Source organism: Schistocerca serialis, chromosome 9 (genome assembly GCF_023864345.2).
Source record: "Schistocerca serialis cubense isolate TAMUIC-IGC-003099 chromosome 9, iqSchSeri2.2, whole genome shotgun sequence".
In the NCBI taxonomy this organism is placed as follows: domain Eukaryota; kingdom Metazoa; phylum Arthropoda; class Insecta; order Orthoptera; family Acrididae; genus Schistocerca; species Schistocerca serialis.
The window spans coordinates 415,679,296-415,698,152 of record NC_064646.1 but is presented as its reverse complement, the minus strand read 5'-3'; the positions used below and the strand labels follow the sequence as shown (position 1 = coordinate 415,698,152).

Below are 18,857 nucleotides of genomic sequence, written 5' to 3'. Positions count from 1 at the left end.
ACTTTGATGGGTACTTATGTCAAACAATGGCATGTGGCTTTAGAACCATCCTCATCAGACCACGTGTACATTAAGTTCGAGGTTGAAATGGGCATCTAGACAGCCCATGTCCTATAGGAAGCCCAGGAAAACGGACTGGGAGGTGTATAGGAGGGACCTTGACTCAAGCCTATCAAGGACAATGAGCAGAATATCAGGAGGCATTGTCAAATACAATCTTGCAATTAAGCAAGCAAAGCTGGCGTCTTGGAAGGTATTCTGTGAGGAGGTAGAGGGTATGGCTGTTCAGGCCACACTTTACAAAATCCTCGCCAGGATACCAATCCAGAAGGAACTTTAAGGAAAGAGGATGGGGTTATACAAGAACAGCACCTGAAATGCTGGAACTACTCCTCAAGACTCATTTTCCTCAATGTACTCTGACAGCAGGCAACGTAGACCACGATGAGAACCCCATGAGATGTCGGTTTTCAGGTATTTGAAGGGAGAAGTGGGAATCTGCCGGAGAATGTGTTGATCATAGTAAAATACAATGGGTGGTGGGAACACTCCAACCGTTGAAGTCACCTGGCCCAGATGGAATTTTTCCAGCGCTCTTGCAACAAGCAGGAATGAACAAGATTCCTATGCAGGTTATTTAGGGTTAGCCTAGCAGCAGAATCGTTACTAATGTCTGGAGGGCAGTGAAGGTTGTTTTCGTTCCTAAGCCAGGGAGAATTGATCATGCCAAGGCCAAGAATATGAGACCAATCAGTGTGGCCATCTTTCTTCTTAAAACATGAGAAAAACTGGTCAACATCCATGTTTGAATAAGGAGGTTAACTAGGGTCACTCTACACATAAACCAACATGCATACCAACCAGGAAAATCGTGTGAAACTGCACTCCACCATCTTGTTGAGATGGTGAAGAAAGCACTACACTTTCAGAAAATAGACCTCTGCATCTTCTTGGACATCGAAGGGGCTTTTAGCAACATGATCTTCGAATCCATGGTTAAGATAGCAGAGGTGCATGGCTTGGAGACCACCATTTGCAGGTGGATTAAAGCCATGCTTAGTGGTAGAAAAGTAGAAGCCACCATGATTCAAGAAAAAATGGTAATCAACACCACTAGAGGCTGTCCACAAGGAGGGGTCCTGTCCCCTCTACATACTGGCTCCCATCACCTTTCTTGTCACAGCCTATCTGATCCGGATTGGTGTGACAGTGCCATGGCTGTCCTACAGTCCTGACCTGACCTAGACTTTTTTGTTTTGTTTTCGCTGGCAAGGGCTCCCAAAGGAAAGCATCCTGAGTCACTGGACAACATGCAAGCTTCTTTGACGGCTTCCCTGAAGAGCATCTCAATTCAGTGGAAATTGCACTGATAAAAATGTTTTGATTTGGTAGAGTCATAATTCAAAGAATTTTAAGTTGTTTAGCTTATCTGATCAATAAATTAAAAAGAAAAATAATACAATGCATTACTTTGTGGCAAATCCTCTTGGCGTTATACAGGCTGACATGGTCTCTGAACCATGGTGCAACTTGACATTTTCAACATACGTAAATTATTCATAGAGCTTCAAGAACTGAGAAGTGAAAGAAAAAATTGAAGTACAAATTAAAAATTCAACTCTTTGTATTTTTAGTCTGACACTTGGTCACCAAACTCCACTAAATTGCTCAATTTATTTCAATAATTCTTCACAGCCCGTGTTTCTCACAAGGAAAAGAAAACACTTTTTTACTAAGTAATTTGGATCTTGCAGCAGCTTTGTATTAATGAAACATTATCTGCCCACTTTGTTAGGAAGAATATTGGTCAGCTCATGCTCATTACTGTATCAATGTGGCATAAACAGATGAGCAACATTTTTCACCGCCTACCTCACAGCACATATTACACTGGTACAGGTGAAACTTACAAACAACCTGTAGCTATTTCCCTTACTCAGAAGGAGTGATGTCCAAACCCCTGTCAAACCATTCTGTTTTACACTCTTGACAGTTTCTCCCTGTCATTTCAGATAACAGTGGGAGCAGTCCTCTCATCTTTCTCCAAATGAATTAGCAGTCCATTTGAAACGACTTTGCTCTCAATGAGACTTCTATTCCATGAAGTTGGTTAAAATTCTCTTCAGGTGACATTAGATTATGGTAGAAATTTGAGTATGTGGACATTTGAATTGAGCTTCATATACATTTTAAAGGATTATTAAAAAAAGAACAGATGATACTAAATTAGTGTATTTACAGCTTTCAGCTTACTTGTTACAATAATTCTGTCTTTTTTTATATCACAGAAATAACAAATGTCTGGAAAATAATGAAAGCAATTTGTATTCACACATTTGTCTGTATATTTATGTACACCAGTTTTTATATAAATAAAAGGTTAAGAATATTGCACATGATATTGCACATTTTTTCATATCAGTTATATTGCACATTTTTCCCCCTTATTGGTTATCATCACACTTTATGACACTGATCACATCTGAACTTGCCATGTTATTGAATTCTTGGTTGCTTTTCTGAGGTATATCATTTACAGGACATTGTGACTCATACATAGAAACTATGAGGTAACACATCATGACAAGCTTTTCATACAACATTTAAGGTAGGTCCTCCGTGAACATGTCTTGGTTATCCTGTCTGTAATACAGGATAACTCTTGTCCAGAAGAAAGTACTTGCAAGACGTTGGCAGCAACTTTTCCACAGTTCATTCATTAACATAATATTCAATGAATCTGAATGTATTAGACAGCTTTTAATTAGATTTTAAGCAGTAATATTAACACATCAGACACTATAACAATAGCAAGTAGAGGTCAAAACTTAGCAGTCCTCACCCATGAAAAACTAAAGTTACTTCTTTTGCTCACTGAGTAAACTATGAAGGTACCAGAAATGCAATCTCATCACTATTTAACTTTCACTTTTCACATCTTTGTATTTTAGTTTTATTTTAGCTCACATTATTTTATAACATTAATGTATACTTTGTTATTGTTGTTGGAGGAGGAGTAGGAGGATAAGGAGGAGGAGGATATTTAGTATAGCTGCTTCCCAAACAAAGGCAATCAAAACTGTTTGTACACATGAGCAGAAAGATGTGCAGCTGTTCTTAATGACACTCCTATGGTAGATATCCAAGTGAGTTCTCTAAGTTGCTTGCCATATAATTTGATGCAGTCTTGGCTCCTCTTGCTGTCAAATAATAGTCTGGTGGCTCGAGTGTGTTGTAAAATACTTCATCATTAGGAGCTGAAAGAGCTTGTTTTGAGAAAAGTGCTGCAATTTCAGCGGATTTCTTCACTGAGAGTGCTTCAGATCCCGCTGAGTTTCCAGGCCTCGGTGGTGCCCTAGCTTTGTGTGAGCGTCGCTGTGAATCACTGCTCGAACTGGCTCGGCAGGATGCAGGGCCAACATACAGCAGGCGGCCTCGTGGATCACGAGCAGACACAACTAGTACCTGGACAGAATTGGAAACAAAAATGCTGTATTACATCTTCTCAATGCTCAGATTGTTGCAGTACTCATTGGGTAAATAACATGGGTGGTAGCCCAATACAGAAACACTTATAATGAACTGAAGTAAAGAAACTGATACTGTTTACACTGATGAGCCAAACATTATGACCACTGCCTATCATGATACTGAGTGCTGTCCGATGAGACTGCAGGCACTTGTCACGGCAAGAAAAGTGTGTAAGCAGAGAAAGGATGGATGTGTAATCATTCTAGCAAGTGTATGGGTGACAAATGGGGAAATTCACTGACATTAATGAATTTGATGAGGGCAGATCATTGGGAACAGCGAAGATGTTCAGCTATTTGCTTGCTACTGTCATAAGCGTCTACAGAACTATTTAATGATGGTGAAGTCATGAGCTGGTGACAAAGAGTTGGGTGTCCATGCATCATCACAGAATGCGGAGGTTGGAGGATTGCTCGTTCTATGAAGCAGGATAGGCAGCAATCTGTTGATCTTAGGACAAATTACAATGCTAATAGAGGCACAAATGTTTTGGAGCACATCATTCAGCTCTGCAGCAGATGTCTTCCTATGTTTCTGCGTAGATCCAAGACATTGTCAGTTAAGATTGCAGTAGGCATGGCACCAGTGGAAATATGTCGTCTGGCCAGATGACTGACATTTCTTCTTACAACATAATGATGGTTGTATCTGGATACACTGTCATCCAGATGAATGGCTTGCCAAAACATGTACAATGCCATGGATGCAGGCTGGTGGAAGCAGTATTGTCCTGTAGGGGACATTCATCTGAGCTTCCATGAGATCTGTGGTAGTAACTGAAGGTACCATGTCAACCATAAACTAAGGTAATATTGTTATGGACCACGCGCATCCCTTCATTCTTGATGTCTTCTTGGACAGAGACTGCTCCTTCCAGCAGGATGACTGTCGATGTCACAACACCAGATTCATTCTACAGTGCTTTAAAGAGAATGGTAGGGAATTCACACTGATGTCTTGGTCACCAGATTCATCTGATTTGAAGCTGACGAAGCACATCTGGGATGCTAGCAAGTGTCAGTTCCATTCTCATAAACCATTGGCCTATAATTTATGGAAATGTATGATCTGTGCATAGGCATCTAGAACCACGTACCTCTGGAATCCTACCAAGAACTTATCTGTTTCATGCCATGCAGAATCCCTGCTGTACTGCATTTCAGAGGTGGAGCAAATGCTGTCGAGCATGTGATCATAATATTTTTGCTCATCAGTGTTTAAAATAATAGATGTATACCATCATAATAAAAAGTGCTATGTAGTATCTGGTTATCCACACAGGGTGAACCACCTAAGTTTTTCATCTAACATATTTCGGCCTGTTGAAGATAGCTGTAATTGCTTTTCACTTAGGTGAATAGTTATCAGGGGCTCATGAAACAAACACAATACATTTTTGCAACTTCATTAATCACTGAGATACAGATATCATCTTTGGTTCTACTTTAAATATGGGGAGCTTTGTACTGTTGATCAGCCACTTGAACAGTATGCCACCCTCCATGACATACCGCACTGCCAGGTCACACTTTAACACTGGATTAAAAAAAAGTTTAAATATTGTTTGTATCAAAAGAATGTTATATCAGTGATCTACATAGAAAGTAGTTCACTGATCGCATTAGAAACAACGCTGGTTTCTGTCTAGAGTGGCATGCACATCATATAAACTTGCCTCCAGCATCACTAGTTTCTGCGCAATGGAGTAAACTTGAAGGTAGTATGGCAGTCAAACAGTGGCAGTAGCACCATAATAATCTCCACACTGTCTTTTCACTCCATAATTTATCAAACCTACAAAAGTATTACATCCCTGAATTTTTTTCTACATATCTGCTATCATGGGTCAAAAAAATACCATAGTCCCATAAAAAAGAATTCAATAACTGTATGCCGTTGATTATCAAAGCTGTAACAAATGTTTGTCTGTGTTTCATGAGTCTTCAATCAATATACATCTAGGCGAAAAGAAGTTATAAATAACTATAATCCGTCAAAAGTTCTTTGGGCTGAAAAGTTAAGCATCTGAACCTTTTTTGAACAATGGAAAGTCCGGGATGGAAACAAAGTGATACCATTATCCAATTGTGCCAATTGTTAGACAGTTGAGTTGTGCTTAACAGTTGAAAGCAATTTAGATGTGGCCATCATCAAGCTCTTTCTGATGTTTATTTCTATCAACTGTAGAGTTAAAGTGGAACACTTCAAAGTTTGTTAAGGTCAGATATGTTCATCAGATGACTGCTATTTGTTTATTCTTCCTCTTGTTTGGTCAAAGTTTTTGACCATTTGCACTGATTTAGTTACACTGTACATTCTCTGGACATGTAACAATGATTGTACTGAAGAAAATACATTTCCTGTTCACAGAAAAGAATGCCTGCTGCATCTGCCAGTATATTCACTCACAAGTTATAAGTTGGCACAGTGGATAGGCCTTGAAAAAATGAACACAGATCATTTGAGAAAACAGGAAGAAGTTATGTGGAACTATGAAAAAACTAAGCAAAATATACAAACTGAGTAGTCCATACGCAAGATAGGTAACATCAAGGGTAATCTGAGCTCAGGAGCACCGCGGTCCTGTAGTTAGCGTGAGCAGGTGTGGAACGAGAGGTCCTTAGTTCAAGTCTTTGCTTGAGTAAAAAGTTTAATTTTTTATTTTCAGTTTATGTGACAAACTCTTATGTTTTCATCACTTTTCTGGGAGTGATTATCACATCCAGAAGAAAACCTAAATCGGGCAAGGTAGAAGAATCTTTTTACCCATTCGCCAAGTGTACAGGTTAGGTGGGTCGACAACATATTCCTGTCATGTGATGCACATGCCATCACCGGTGTTTTCCTATGGAGGAATCGGTTGACCTATGACCTTGTGATCAAATGTTTTCAGTTCCCATTGGAGAAGCATGTCCTTTTGTCTACTAATCAAACCGTTCTGCAGTGCGGTCGCAAAACACAGACACTAAACTTATTACAATGAACAGAGATGTCAATGAATGAACGGACAGATCATAACTTTGCGAAAATAAAGAAAGTAAACTTTTCACTCGAGGGAAGACTTGAACCAAGGACATCTCTTTCCACAGCTGCTCATGCTAACCACGGCGCTACTGAGCTCACACTATCCTTGATGTTGCATATGTTGCGCATGGACTACTCAGTTTGTATATTTTGCTTATTTTTTTCACAGTTCCACACATCTTCTTCCTGTTTTCTTGATTGATCTGTGTTCAGTTTTTCAAGGACTATCCACTGTGCCAACTTATAACGAAATCTGAGGGGGGTGCGATGGGGAGGTTCCCTTGTCAGCAAGATGGAGTCCTGGTTGAAAAAAGGACTTTTGTTCAGAAAAATTCATATTAAATCACTGTTGTGATTTAGGTTTTCTATTACTTTTCAAAATTACTTCAGTTTAATATCAGAACAGTTCCATCAGTGAGGACTAACTGATTGCTTTCCCTACAATTGTCTAATTTATAATGGTACTGATGCTATTAGAATGTTTGCCATGCTTCTCTCCTCTCTTTCTTCCATTGATGGTTAAATGTTGGTAATTATAGTGTCATAAATGATACCAGAATATACATTTTTGAATGTTTACCAGGTACTTTATATTTTTAAGACATCAACACCAACTATCAAACTTAACATAGCTGTCTTCAATGTTATATCACGTTTAGATCAGTTGGTGAGCATCATAGCTGACACAAGACCAGCTTAAATTTTTCTGCTATTGACATGACAATACTGATTTTATCACTTAAAAATATTCATATGTGTACCATTAGAACAGAAACATATGCACTGAACAATGCTATTTGTCACAAAGTTAATCGTAATCTTCAATTCTTGAATAAGAGTATTCTAAAAACTTGTAGAATTGGCTAATAAAGTGTGCTTTCATTTATTTATTTTAACTCATAGAGATCCCCATTTTCTTGTTTTGTTTGATAGGTAGCTTGTTGAAGGACTTTGCATCAGAATACTCAACCTCACTTAAACTCTATATGAAGCCACAAAATCCATATGTAAATTATGTTTCTAGTTTTTGTTTGTCTAAATCTTAATTTAACTAAAGCTGACTTTTATTATTAGAAACAAATATAATTAAGGATCAATTGCTATGAGTCTACTACCAATCTTGGCAAGATTGAAAAAGTGAACTTGAACAAGTCTAAGTAGTCATTTATTTGGCCTCTGCTTCCCTTCCTTCTGTCCTGATAAATATGTAACATGACCCATATTTCACACAGTCATTTCCCAATACAGTATGGAATTGGTCCTAATGCTATGAGTCTACTGCCATACTTTTTAAAATACTGTCGACAACAGCCTGCTTACCTTACGATCTTCACAGACACTGTTTCTGTCTGACTTGGCGACTGTGAAGAGCTCATAGTCAAGTGCGAGATCTGAAGTGCTGCTGAAGTCACGGAAATCACTGGGCAGGTGGTACTGTGGACGGACGGCCACATCACTGTACACATCCATTCTCTTGCGTGCTGCTGTCTGTTGCTGCAGAGCAGCACGGGTTCTGCGCTCGTTGCGTTTCCAAGCAGTGTCGGGAGATTCCATTTGTTTTGAAACCTGCACATAGGCAATAAACCATAAGGATCATATTTATATTGTTCAGGAACAATTAACATTACACAGCAGTGTCCCTATGTGTTCAGGTGAGTTATTCAGCTGAAGAATCTTGAGGTAATGCGATCATATAAAAATCAGACTCAACTGGAAAGTGAAAGAAAGCTGTAGGAATAATTCAAAAGCCAAGATTGCTTAAATACTGTTTACTGGATCATCGGTTTCAACACACTAAAGGCGCCATCATCGGATCTGTGAAGATATAACATGACAGGTTTGAGGGAGGGCTTACATGACTTATGCTATACATGGTGGTCCATTGATAGTGACTGGGCCAAATATATCCCAAAATAAGCGTCAAACGAAAAAACTACAAAGAACAAAACTCATCTAGCTTGAAGGGGGAAACCAGATGGTGCTACGGTTGCGCCGTTAGGCGGTGCTGCCATAGGTCAAAGGGATATCAACTGCGTTTTTAAAAATAGGAACCTCCATTTTTTATTACATATTCGTTTAGTACGTAAAGAAATATGAATGTTTTAGTTGGACCACTTTTTTTGCTTTGTGATAGATGGTGCTGTAATAGTCACAAACATATGGCTTACAATTTTAAACAAACAGTTGGTAACAGATAGGTTTTTTAAATTAAAATACAGAATGTAGGTACGTTTGAACATTTTATTTCGGTTGTTCCAATGTGATACATGTACCTTTGTGAACTTATCATTTCTGAGAACACATGCTGTTACAGCATGATTACCTGTAAGTACCACATTAATGCAATAAATGCTCAAAATTATGTCTGTCAACCTCAATGCATTTGGCAATAAGTGTAACGACATTCCTCTCAACAGCGAGTAGCTCACCTTCCTTAATGTTCGCACATGCATTGACAATGCGCTGACGCATGTCGACAGGCATTGGAAACTGTGACCTTTCAATCTGTAGACTTGTACATAACCACTGAACCATCTCGTTTAATCTGGAGACAAAGTTAAAAAAGAAAAGGAATGTGACAATGCCACAACTAAATCAGTGCTCTACTCCATGCAAAGTGAAACAGGCAAACTTCGGCCACCTGTGTTGATTTCGGCCAATAGGCTGCCAAATCTAATTTTTTGGTGCTGCCATCTGTTGCATTCATGGTTTATCTATTTCAAAAGTCGTAATGTAATGGATAGAAGTCTGTGACATCCTTACAGTTTCACTTGATTTTGCACACAAAAGTGATCTGCTGAAGTGTGAAATCAAACTTCTGCATGTCTGAAACTTGATTTCGTAAATCATTATCTCTTTTAACGGATTTTCTCTGTACATATGTATTAATATATACACATAAGAAGTATACTTAAACAACAATTAGCATTTGGTTGAGTTAGTTTCAAGATCACCAGTGTGAATTTTCAGGGTAACTTCTGCTATGCCAAAAGTATATAAGAAAAGTAGGAGGGTGTGCCTATTGTAATTGCTACCAAGTTGATTTACAAAATGCATTAGAAGAGACTCAGAAAGAAAAAATATCATTATGCCAGGCCTCTGAAATATGCGCTGTACCTTGAGCAACACTCCAGGACAAAGTGAAAGAAATTTATACAGGAAAAATGGGGCATTCTTGTGTCCTTTCTGCAGAGGTCTGTTCATTTTCACATTATTCTGCTTATTTAGAAATTTATATTCTGAAATGCCTAAATTTCTTCACATCTCTCTTCAAGAATGTAAAAGATAGTGGACATATTTTGAAATATCGTATTGATTGGTATATACATTCATATTCTTAAGTTGTAATGTTAACAGTGTGAACTGAAAGTCCTACTATAAAAAGAATACTTAAGCTGTAATCTACAATATTGTTCCAACTTACTTTTCAATACACTTAGTAGTAAAATTATTTGTATATTTAATTCCCTAATACAGCATTAAGTCCAAGACAATTACGGGAAGTTACCGTGACCTTATAGCATTTGTTTTAAGTGGCCGATGCTAAGGCAGGCGGGGTGTAGCTGTGTATTTCCATAATATTTCATTGGTAGCTGGGATTACTCGGGAAGGTACCCCACTAATAATTTTATGCATCCTGACAATTACCTTTCCACATGACTGTGCGTAATATACCATGGGGATTGGTCTATAATTTAATAACAACGTTTAGTTCTTATATTCACATTAAAAAATCATAGAAAACCTTAAGAAGTATTCCATTTTATGGTATTTCACAAGATGGGTGACAGAAGTGATATTAAATAAATAAAAACTGTAACCCCATTTGCCTCCTCTTCATACTCTGCAAGGTATCTGCTACAATACAAATATGCCGGACTGTAATTGAGAAAAGGAATAATTTGGCTTTAGTAGTGGGTATAACACAATGGACCACCAGCAAATTGTAATAGAAATTGTAGAACGGAGTAATTCTATAATGTGAATCGCAACTTGGTTCAGGAATCACAGATGTTGTTTCAGCTGTAACAAAATCTGTGCTAATTGCCATGAGAAACAAGGCACTGATTTAATCTATGTTACTGTACTAAAGAGTGTACATGCCACTGCTACAGTTTCTGTTAGACCTCAACAAGATATTGGAAAAAATTGGGAAACTCAGAAATTTCATAACACCCAAATTATTCTCAGCAGCCTTATAGAAATTGGAGAAGGAATGCTTGTTAATGGAACATATTTGAATGGCTTTTGTATGCAGATAAGAGTGCACTGTTTGCCTTTAATGAAGATAAACTTTAACAACAAAGCCTGGAAGCCTGAAAACAGCCCTAAAAATCAGTTATAATAGGACTTAAACAACATATGCTGAAGAGTCAAACATATAATCTCTATCTGATGCGAGACCGTATGCCACAACTTCACTGTATCCACATTGCAACTGATATCAGTGACCATAAGGATATCGTAGCAACAATGAATACCAAAGTAAAATAGGCTTAGCAAGTAGAAGGATTTGAATACTCAGCAAACTAGATACAGAGGCACTAGTATTGTATCTCACTAAGAAATTCAAAACATTTAGTTCCAGAGAGGACCATGCACAAGAACCGTGGCACAGGTTTAAGTCAATAACTGACCATGCACTTACAGATATGAACGTAGCAGTACAAGTGCACGATGGGGAGGACCATCTGTAGTATACAATCACTGTAAAGGAACTAATAAAGGAACAGAGATGAGTGCCTAGTAGATGCAAAGCAAAGTATAAGTCTACAGATAGAGCCATGCTGAAAAAAAGCATTTGGCTGGCAAGAGAGTAATGTTTAACGCTTTCAACGACTTCTGTAGCAAAATATTACCAAAAGACCTCTCACAAAATAAAAACTTGTAATGGTACCATGGACAAGGGAAAAAAACTGAAATTTATGGTAGCAAAGCAAAAGCAGGAATGTTGAACTCAGTTTTTAAATGTCCTTTACTAAGGAAAATCCAGGAGTGTTGTCCATGCTTAATTTTCACATTACTGCAAAGGTGAATTACATAGATATGTGTATTAGTGGTGCTGAGGAACAGAATAAATTGCTAAAACTGAATACAACACCAGGCCTGATGGATTCTCTTTCACATTCTATACCAAATTTGCAACTGAGTTACCCCCTCTTTTAACCATAAACTACCATGGATCCCTCAAACAAGAATTTATGCCCAGTAGTTGGAAGAAATCACAGGTTACACCTATCTATAAGAAGGATAGTAGAAGTGATCTGCAAAACTACTGACCAGTATCCTTAACATGGATTTGTTGTGGAATCTTAGAATGTCCTCTGATCTCAAATGTAACTAGGTGTCTTAAATGGAATGAACTTCTCCATGACAACCAGCACAGATTCTGAAACTCAGCTCATACTTTTCTCTCATGACATTCTGAAAGTCAGTCAGGTAGATGCAGTTTTTCTTATATTTCTAAAAAAGCATTTGACTCAGTGCCAAATCTACATTTATTATCTAAAGTATGATTGTATGGGATAACAAGTGAAATATGTGACATAACTGAGAATTTCTTGGTAGGAATGATGCAGCATTTTATCTCAGATGAAGAGTGTGATGCAATAGACTGAGGTGAACTACTGAAGAATGGAATACACACCTTTAGTAATGATGCCAATACACCATGTACTACATATATAAATGTTCACTATTACAGAATCTGTTTTTGACTAACGCTGATTGCTATTCAAAAAATGGTTCAAATTGCTCTAAGCACTATGGGACTTAATATCTGAGGTCATCAGTCCCCTAGACTTAGAACTACTTAATCCTAACTAACCTAAGGACACCACACACATCCATGCCCAAGGCAGGATTTGAACCTTCGACTGTAACAGCAGCGCAGTTCTTAACTGAAGCGCCTAGAACCACTCGGCCACAGCGGCCAGCTGATTGCTATTCATTACATTATTTGCTTGCATGATAAACATCACTATTTCTTAATAATGTGAAACATATTTTGTTTGCCAAATAAATAGTGTTATATTACTAGCATTTTTGTGACTGCAAGGAGAAGAAGAAACACAAAATGACAATACACATTTTAAAGTTCAGACACAAATATTAATAATATTTTTGATATAGTAATTACATGATTAGTTACAATCTGACAATTACAATTGTTAAAAAACACATACATTGTAAATTGAAGCCAAAATTCTATATATCACTTGCGCTGGTAGATAGACACAATAAAAAATACACAAACACACACACACAAATATCAAGCTTTCGCAACCAAAGGTTGCTGCATCAGGAAAGAGGGAAGGAGAGGGAAAGACGAAAGGATGTGGGTTTTAAGGGAGAGAGTAAGGAGTCATTCCAATCCCGGGAGCGGAAAGACTTACCTTAGGGGGATAAAGGGACAGGTATAAACTCGCACACACACACATATCCATCCACACATATACAGACATGTCTGCTTGTGTCTGTATATGTGCGGATGGATATGCGTGTGTGTGCAAGTGTATACCTGTCCCTAAGGTAAATCTTTCCGCTCCCGGGATTGGAATGACTCCTTACTCTCTCCCTTAAAACCCACATCCTTTTGTCTTTCCCTCTCCTTCCATCTTTCCTGATGAAGCAACCTTTGGTTGCGAAAGCTTGATATTTGTGTGTGTGTTTGTGTATTTTTTATTGTGTCTATCTACCAGTGCTTTCCCATTTGGTATATATTACTACAAGCAGATACAATTAATTATAATCTTCCAGAAATTGTCATGCGAGTTATGTAATTCAAAAGGTGCAGTTTCATAATTTTGTAGGAGCTTATGGGATTCAGTCGCAAATTTTTATTAATTGATTACAGTATAGGATGTCACAAGTCATTGACAGATGTAGAAGTAACTTCAGTGGTGCCCCTGGAAAGTGTGCTGGGACCCTTGCTGTTCATGTTGTATATTAATGATCTTGTAGAAAATATAATTATAGCCTTAGACTTTTCTCAGATGATGCAGTTATCAATAATGAAGTATTCTCTAAAAAAGCTTCACAAATGTTCAGTCTGACATTCATAAGGTCAGAAAGTGGTGTGAAGTTGGAAACTTTTTTTAAGTGTTCAGAAATTCAAAATTATGAACTTCACAAAATGATGAAATGTAGTACCTTATGTCTGCAATGTCAACCTAATGGATGATATCGAATGTATACAGAGAAGGACAGCATGAATGACCACATCTTTGGTTGCCTGAAAGCAGTTTGATCTAGTTTGGAATTCTGAGAGGCAAAGATATCCCTTTTAGCAGATGTAGTAGGCAACAAGATGAGTTGTGGGGAGGGGTTTTTAATGCTATTTACATTTGTGCCATCTAAATCTAATTGAGACAATTAGTAAGAAGCTATAACTTTTAAAAAAGCTCCCACATTTGCATTTCACCATCTTGCCACTACTCATATGCTGTTAGTAGCCCAACATTTACTTGCTCGTAGTGGTATTTTTCAAAGACTACAACTTTGTACAACTGGAAATGCAGAATCCCACACACATCACTACCTGTCACACAGTTCCACAACAAACACTGATACTTGCCATTTAACTAACAGAACCCTTCAATCCCTGAATCTAGACAGTCAAATAATTTGCAGAAAGAGTAGGCAATGAGGCATGTTTCCAAATTTTCCCCTCTCTTTCACATAGCCAGTAATTTGACTATCAGGAGTTTCGTTCCTGATTTGTTACAGCTGGTTGGCTGTGCCCAAGAGTGTCCACAGAAATTTTTCCAGAAGGAACAAAGGGATGGGGGTGAGGAGACGGTGGTGGAAAAGATGCAAGACTGTAAAACTGCCACTTTTTAATATAAATGAGGTAGTTAGTTTTGAAACATGTCATGCCATACAAACAAAATTTTATACACGGCAAATAAAAACTTACGACAGTCATTCAATTTATGAATTAAAATTTTCTACTCAGCAAGATAATGAGAGACCACATGTTACCACTGCTATCCTGATCTAACTTGATGCAGGGAGTGTTATCCTGCCCAGAATCTGCATCAGGTTTCTCACCGACTGAAAACATCTAAGCATCGGTTGTCGAGTGGCTCACACAACTCACCAACCACTACGATAGATGAACTCTTCCACAGATCTACAGCAGCATGGAATGACATGCTTGTACCTGTCATACAAGTTCTGTGTGACTCGATACCCAGGAAGGCTAGAGCCACTGTTGCTCTCTTAGGTAGAAGCTCAGTGTACTCAGAAAATTGAATTGACTGGAAAAGTTAGGGAAGTCTTGGGGAATTTTAAAAGATACAGAAATTCTGAGAGATTCTTTGGGTAGTTTAACCATTCATCAACACAAAGAAATGTTTTGACTCATTTTGCTACAAATCATCATAAGACTAGAAACAACTGGTAGTGGGATCACATTTACAAATGTTAAAAAATGCACTGAACTGTTGCAATGTTTGTTACTCGATCAGAGCTACTGCTGGTGTGCTCTCCAACCTCAGGAATCTTCATGACTGAGATTTGTTCTTGGGCTCCAGGTCCATCTCCCATTGCACAATTGTGAATGCAATGGAGTGTTACGTGTGCACAAGAATTTATCACATACCTGTAAATTCATCATTCATACAAAACGAGAGGTGTTTTTAATTGGAAAAAATATGAATATGAATCCATATTTGAAGATCCATGTTTTGCAGATCAGCATTGAATATTCAGGTTTAGGTTCCTTTTTGCTCATTTCAATGCAAAGTAGGTCCTCATGGCTTTTTCACATTGTCACACTTTAAATTAACAGTGACCTTAGTGTGAAGAACCATCCAGCTTTCAACACATTCTACCCATTGTTGCTATCAAAGTTTATTCACACTGCAATCCAGTGACATGTAATTGTGATGGATGACTGTAATAAAGAAATTTCCAAAGGCAATAAAACCATATAACTATCAAAATTTGTTGATACAACTGTAAATCCCAGTTGCAGTTCGACTAATCACTAATGGGAGATGTGTCAGCTCAAAGAAATTTCAGTTACAGCCATGAAAACAAATAAAACAAAACTTTCTCTCACATACAACAGAACTGCTGATAGAAATTCAGAATTTCAACATGGAAAAACTTGGAAATCCCATGGCAATCATTGGATGAAACGAAGTCACCACCATGCTACTAAATTTTGCTATCCTCCATACACACAGTAAGGAAAATTTTGTTACTTTTTTATCCTCTCTGATGTTTTAGTTTTAATGAACAGCAGCATACAAAGATGCAGTTTTAAAATTATTCTAATTAAACACTACTCCAGGTTTTTTTCCTAATGAAGGCTACTTTGCAAGTAGCTTGTACCTTTACCCAATTTTCGGTGGTATATTTATCTGTATTTGTCTTTACTTGTCACATACATCTACATACATATTTCGGAAAACACTGAAACTCATGGTGGAGAGTAATTACCACAGTATCACAGGTTTGCTTGCTCGTCGAATGGCATAGGGAGCACAGGGAAAATTGATTCTTAAAGGTCTCTGGATGTGTGCTGAAATTAGTATAATTAAACCTTAAGGTTATCACAGAATCGACAAAATGTAGGGGGATGAAGAATCTCTCTAGATTCTTAACACTAGTTGCTGAAATTTTGTGTGTAGGTTTTTTGTAGGATAATTTATGTCTGTATTCAAGAATCTGTCAATTCAGGTGTTTTCAGAAGTTCTGTCATACTTTCATGTGAGTCAAACAAATTCGTTATTATTCATACCACCCTTCTTTGTATACATGAAATATCTTCTATTAGTCCTATCTGGTATGGGTCCCATCCATTTGAGCAATACTCTGAGATGAGATGCACAAGTGATTAGTTGGCAGTCACCTTTGTAGACTGATTGCATTTTCCCAGTTTTCTACCAATGAACTGAAGACAGCTACAACTTAGCCAGTGTGATCATTCTATTTCTTATCCTTACAAATGGGTTGACAGAATCTAATTGCGTATCGCTGATGATGTATTGATATGATATTACATTTCTTTGTTTTGTTAGCTGCATAATGTTACATTTCTGTACATTTAAAACAAGTTGCCAACTTTTGCACCACATTCAAATCTTATTAAGATCCGAATGACTATTTCCATAGCTTATTTCAGACAGTACTTCTTGACAGGCAACTGCATCATCTGCAAAAAATGTGAGACTGCTGTCAATATTGAATGCCAATTGTTAATCTAAAACATGAATAACAAGGGTTCAGACAAACTTGCATGTGGTATGCCTGAAGTTACTTCTACATCTGTTGGTGCTTCCTCATCCAAGATACCATGCTGCCTGCCAAGAACACCAACAAGCTGATCACATACAGTGTCATACTTTTGTGGGGTTTTCATAGTGGAGGTTACTAACCTGTCTATAGGGCATTGATGGCCTGGGGACGCCACATGTGCAGCAACGACCAGCGCCACAGCTCTCTGAGTCACATGATGTCGTTCCAGAGGTGATGGGGGCATGCTTGTGACCTCTCGCCGATGGCACTTTGCCACCGCCACCACCTCCAAGAGAGCAGTAGCACTTGTCTGCAGATGTGCAGGTGCAGGACTCGCTGTCATAGCTACACTCACTGCATGAGAAGTAGCCACTGGACGAGCGGTTGTTGGCCATGTTACCAGCAGCAGTGGCAGGCGCAGGGCTGCGAATGGCACGAGTAGGTAGCCTCACATCCGTGCCGCACATGAAGTCACTATCCTCGGACGTGCTCACCGTTGGACGCCTCTTCAGAGGAGGTGCACCTGTGCCAGCATAAATCAATAAATGAAATGGAGGGGTCTAAATTCTTAACTGTATGTTAAATACTGAAATACACAGTAGTATGTTTCAGAATGATATGTGTTTCATATTTTTCATCTATAGTCAACATCAGCTGCAGCAGAACGCAGATTCACTCAGAAGTCGGAAACAAGATGGCTCTAATACGGACAGCAAAAGGGGTGTCACTGCCATGGAACCTCAGATAGAATTATAATCAAGTGGATATGCAATATTTTCCAGACAATACCCTTCTTTCTTCAGACGCGGCCTCAGTGTAATGGCGATTTGTATATTGCAAACTGAATCAATAATTCTGTGAATTTATTTAACATACAGACCAATCACACTGTTCAAGCTCTGACGAAGTGCAATTACTTTTTATTTGCTGCAATTACATCTTCTAGTCTGTATTTAAGACATTTTCTTGGAATGAAGGAACGAACCAACTAAATAACACTTTTGGGTTTGAAAGAATAACCTTACTCAAGAATTATAATTTCTGAAGTGGAAATATAATATATAAACTAAAAAATGTTTTTCCTATGATATTGTACTTTATCCAGTCCATCCAATTGTATCTCTGAAACCCACTACCAAACAGTTTTAAATCAACTTTTTGTTTTAAACCAGTCTTACTGAATCATTGTACACCACCATACATCATACTCCGTATTCCACACAAATAACAAGAAAAATCCTACTTGCACATTTTCCCAACACCAATTCTTTTGTGGAATAAGTTTATGAAGTTAAGAACCCTGGACAGATCACAAGATTTCACGATACACTGGATTGGACTATGGCACATACTAAAATGTTGCAACACAAGATTTAGAAGCAACTGCAGCTTCACCTTCAGGCACCTTAGCAATGTGATCGATGTGACTTCCGTAAGAATCATAGACATACATAAACTGTGAGATTAAGAGAAATAAATTTTCAGTCAGGTGGTTGTGATCAGCTTCTGTATGGTCGCAGGTGTCTGCAGTAGAGGCAAGATTCGAAAACTGCCATTTTTGAAACTACTGATTTGGTGAGTTTGAGAATGTATCGTGACTAAGGACTCATTTTGACAGGAAGTTAACAAAACTTATTTTACGAGGTGGTATCAAGAAGTTGCCAAATATATGGATTAAAATAATTACATCCTGTGATAAAATGTTCTTAGGTGATCTTGTTGTGACAAGATGATGTGACCGTATGGCTGATAACCTAAAAGAAATTTACCACCGGAATATTTCGAGAAAAACTGAAATCATGTAAATTACTTCTTACTGGGACTTTTTTCATCACCATTACCTTCAAAATTATAGCCAGTTATTCATGTTGCACATGACATGGGCCCTGGAGCATATTTTCTGGAGCTATATGTTTTTCTTTTTTTTTGGCCGGGAAGCGGGAGGGGGGGGGGGGGGGGAATTAACTGTTGGGAGTTCTGAGTGGAAAATAATGATATTGTTTGGGATTATGTGTACCTGATAAATAATATTCTTAAAGCATTGGAAATAATAG

General features: G+C 38.0%; 1 protein-coding gene across 1 annotated transcript in view; it reads right to left on the bottom strand.

Moving 5' to 3' along the window:
• Nucleotides 1–2,307: 2,307 nt before the first annotated feature.
• The window catches only part of LOC126419661 (uncharacterized), a 733,764-nt gene continuing 717,214 nt past the window's right edge, over nt 2,308–18,857 (bottom strand). The window contains exons 15-17 of the mRNA XM_050086850.1: nt 16,944–17,326; nt 7,876–8,121; nt 2,308–3,465 (exon numbers count right to left, since the gene is read on the bottom strand). Of these exons, the coding sequence (XP_049942807.1) occupies nt 3,130–3,465; nt 7,876–8,121; nt 16,944–17,326 (965 nt within the window). The 3' untranslated portion in view covers nt 2,308–3,129. The remainder of the gene's footprint in view (nt 3,466–7,875; nt 8,122–16,943; nt 17,327–18,857) is intronic.